Source organism: Otolemur garnettii, unplaced genomic scaffold, assembly GCF_000181295.1.
Source record: "Otolemur garnettii isolate 467f Iridium unplaced genomic scaffold, OtoGar3 scaffold00013, whole genome shotgun sequence".
In the NCBI taxonomy this organism is placed as follows: domain Eukaryota; kingdom Metazoa; phylum Chordata; class Mammalia; order Primates; family Galagidae; genus Otolemur; species Otolemur garnettii.
Window position 1 is genome coordinate 2,195,305 of NW_003852408.1, and position 1,783 is coordinate 2,197,087.

The window sequence follows — 1,783 nt, forward strand, 5'->3', positions numbered from 1 at the left end:
CCCAAGTAGCTGGGACCACAGGCGCCCGCCACAATGCCCGGCTATTTTTTGGTTGCAGCCGTCGTTGTTTGGCGGGCCCGGGCTGGATTCGAACCCACCACCCTGGGTGTGTGTGGCTGGCGCCCTAGCTGCTTGAGCCACAGGCGCCGAGCCTATAGCCCTTTTTTAGGGTAAGGTCAAAAATTTAATTGTCAGACTTCATATATAAGCTTAGTAACACTAATCGTGGGCTGGGCGCAGTATCTCATGCCTGTAATCCTAACACTTTGGGAGGCTGAGGCAGGTGGATTGCCTGAGCCAGAGCAAGATCTTGTCTTTAAAAAATAGCTGGGCATTGTGGCAGGCACCTTTAGTCCCAGCTACTTGGGAGACTGAGGCAATAAAATTGCTTGAGCCCAAGAGTTTGAGGTTGCTGTGAGCTGTGATAGGACAGCACTCTACTGAGAGTGACCAAGTGAAACTCTGTCTCAAAAAAAAGTAACACTGATCACCATTGTATTATCTCTGGTTGGGATTGAGCACTTTCCATGCTCAGGTTTGTTTAGAATTTAGTAGTTTTATTCTTCTACAACATCATGTGATGTGATAAAACTAGTAATCCAAAAGTAGAAAGGGTCAGGAAATGATGGTTTTTATTTGTCTACCATGCTTATTCTGTGCTGTGCTATAATTTTACAACAGTTGGCTGTTTGTTCTTCATTTTATTTTGAGTTCTAAGAATTGAGCATTTGCTAGACTGTACCACCATCTACTGTACCAATCTCAAATGATTTAGTAACAGTTATCACAGTCTTTTATGTCTAAGTAATCCTTAAAGAACATGTATGGTTGATAATACTTTTGTTTTCAAATGAGAAAACTAAGGTTTAAAAAAGTGTACAAGAATTCCAGAGGTATTTTTAAATGTTCAGAAAGTTTCTTTGTTCTTGGGTGTTTTATCTAATAGCGTTCTGACTTCACAGGCATAATAAAAAAACCACTTGCCAATGTGTATGTAATACCTACGGCACAGAGGTGGTGCCAGAATCTAACACTCACTCGGACCAGGACTATTTTTTTGAGTATGTGGACAGACTTAAATTGGATTTTATTTCTTCTCAAGGTTATCATCCCTCAGAAAAAAGGCAAGAAGGCTACTGCAACCCCAGCAAAGAAAGTGGTGGTTTCTCCAACAAAAAAGGTTGCAGTTGCCACACCTGCCAAGAAAGCAGCTCTCACCCCCGGCAAAAAGGCAGCAGCCCCACAGGCCAAGAAGATGGTTACTCCAGTCAAAGCAGTAGCAACACCTGGCAAAAAGGGAGGCACACCCGGCAAAGTGTTGGTAGCAACCCCTGGTAAGAAGGGAGCTGCCACTCCAGCTAAGGGGGCAAAGAACGGCAAGAATGCCAAGAAGGAAGACAGTGATGATGATGAGGAGGATGACAGTGACGAGGATGATGATGAAGAGGAGGATGACGATGAAGATGAAGAAGAGGATGAATTTGAACCAGCAGTGATGAAAGCAGCAGCGGCTGCTCCTGCCTCAGAGGATGAAGATGATGAGGATGATGAAGATGAAGACGATGAGGATGAGGAGGAGGAGGAAGAGGAGGATGGTAAGGAGTTGTCTGGGTAGTTAGTACTAGACTTAGCATGTGCAGGATATTTTAAGGTGACATTCCTTTTTGTTTTTTGTTTTTTGTTTTTTTGAGACGGAGCCTCAAGCTATCCCCCTGGGTAGAGTGCCATGGCATCACGCTCAAAGCAACCTCCAACTCCTGGGCTCAAGCGAGTCTCCTGCCTC

The 1,783-nt window shown here is 44.5% G+C and overlaps 1 protein-coding gene across 1 annotated transcript in view; it reads left to right on the plus strand.

Moving 5' to 3' along the window:
- NCL (nucleolin) overlaps positions 1-1,783 on the plus strand; it is a 14,401-nt gene that overhangs the window by 2,867 nt on the left and 9,751 nt on the right. The window contains 1 exon segment of the mRNA XM_003803929.3: positions 1,103-1,595. Within this exon segment, the coding sequence (XP_003803977.1) occupies positions 1,103-1,595 (493 nt within the window).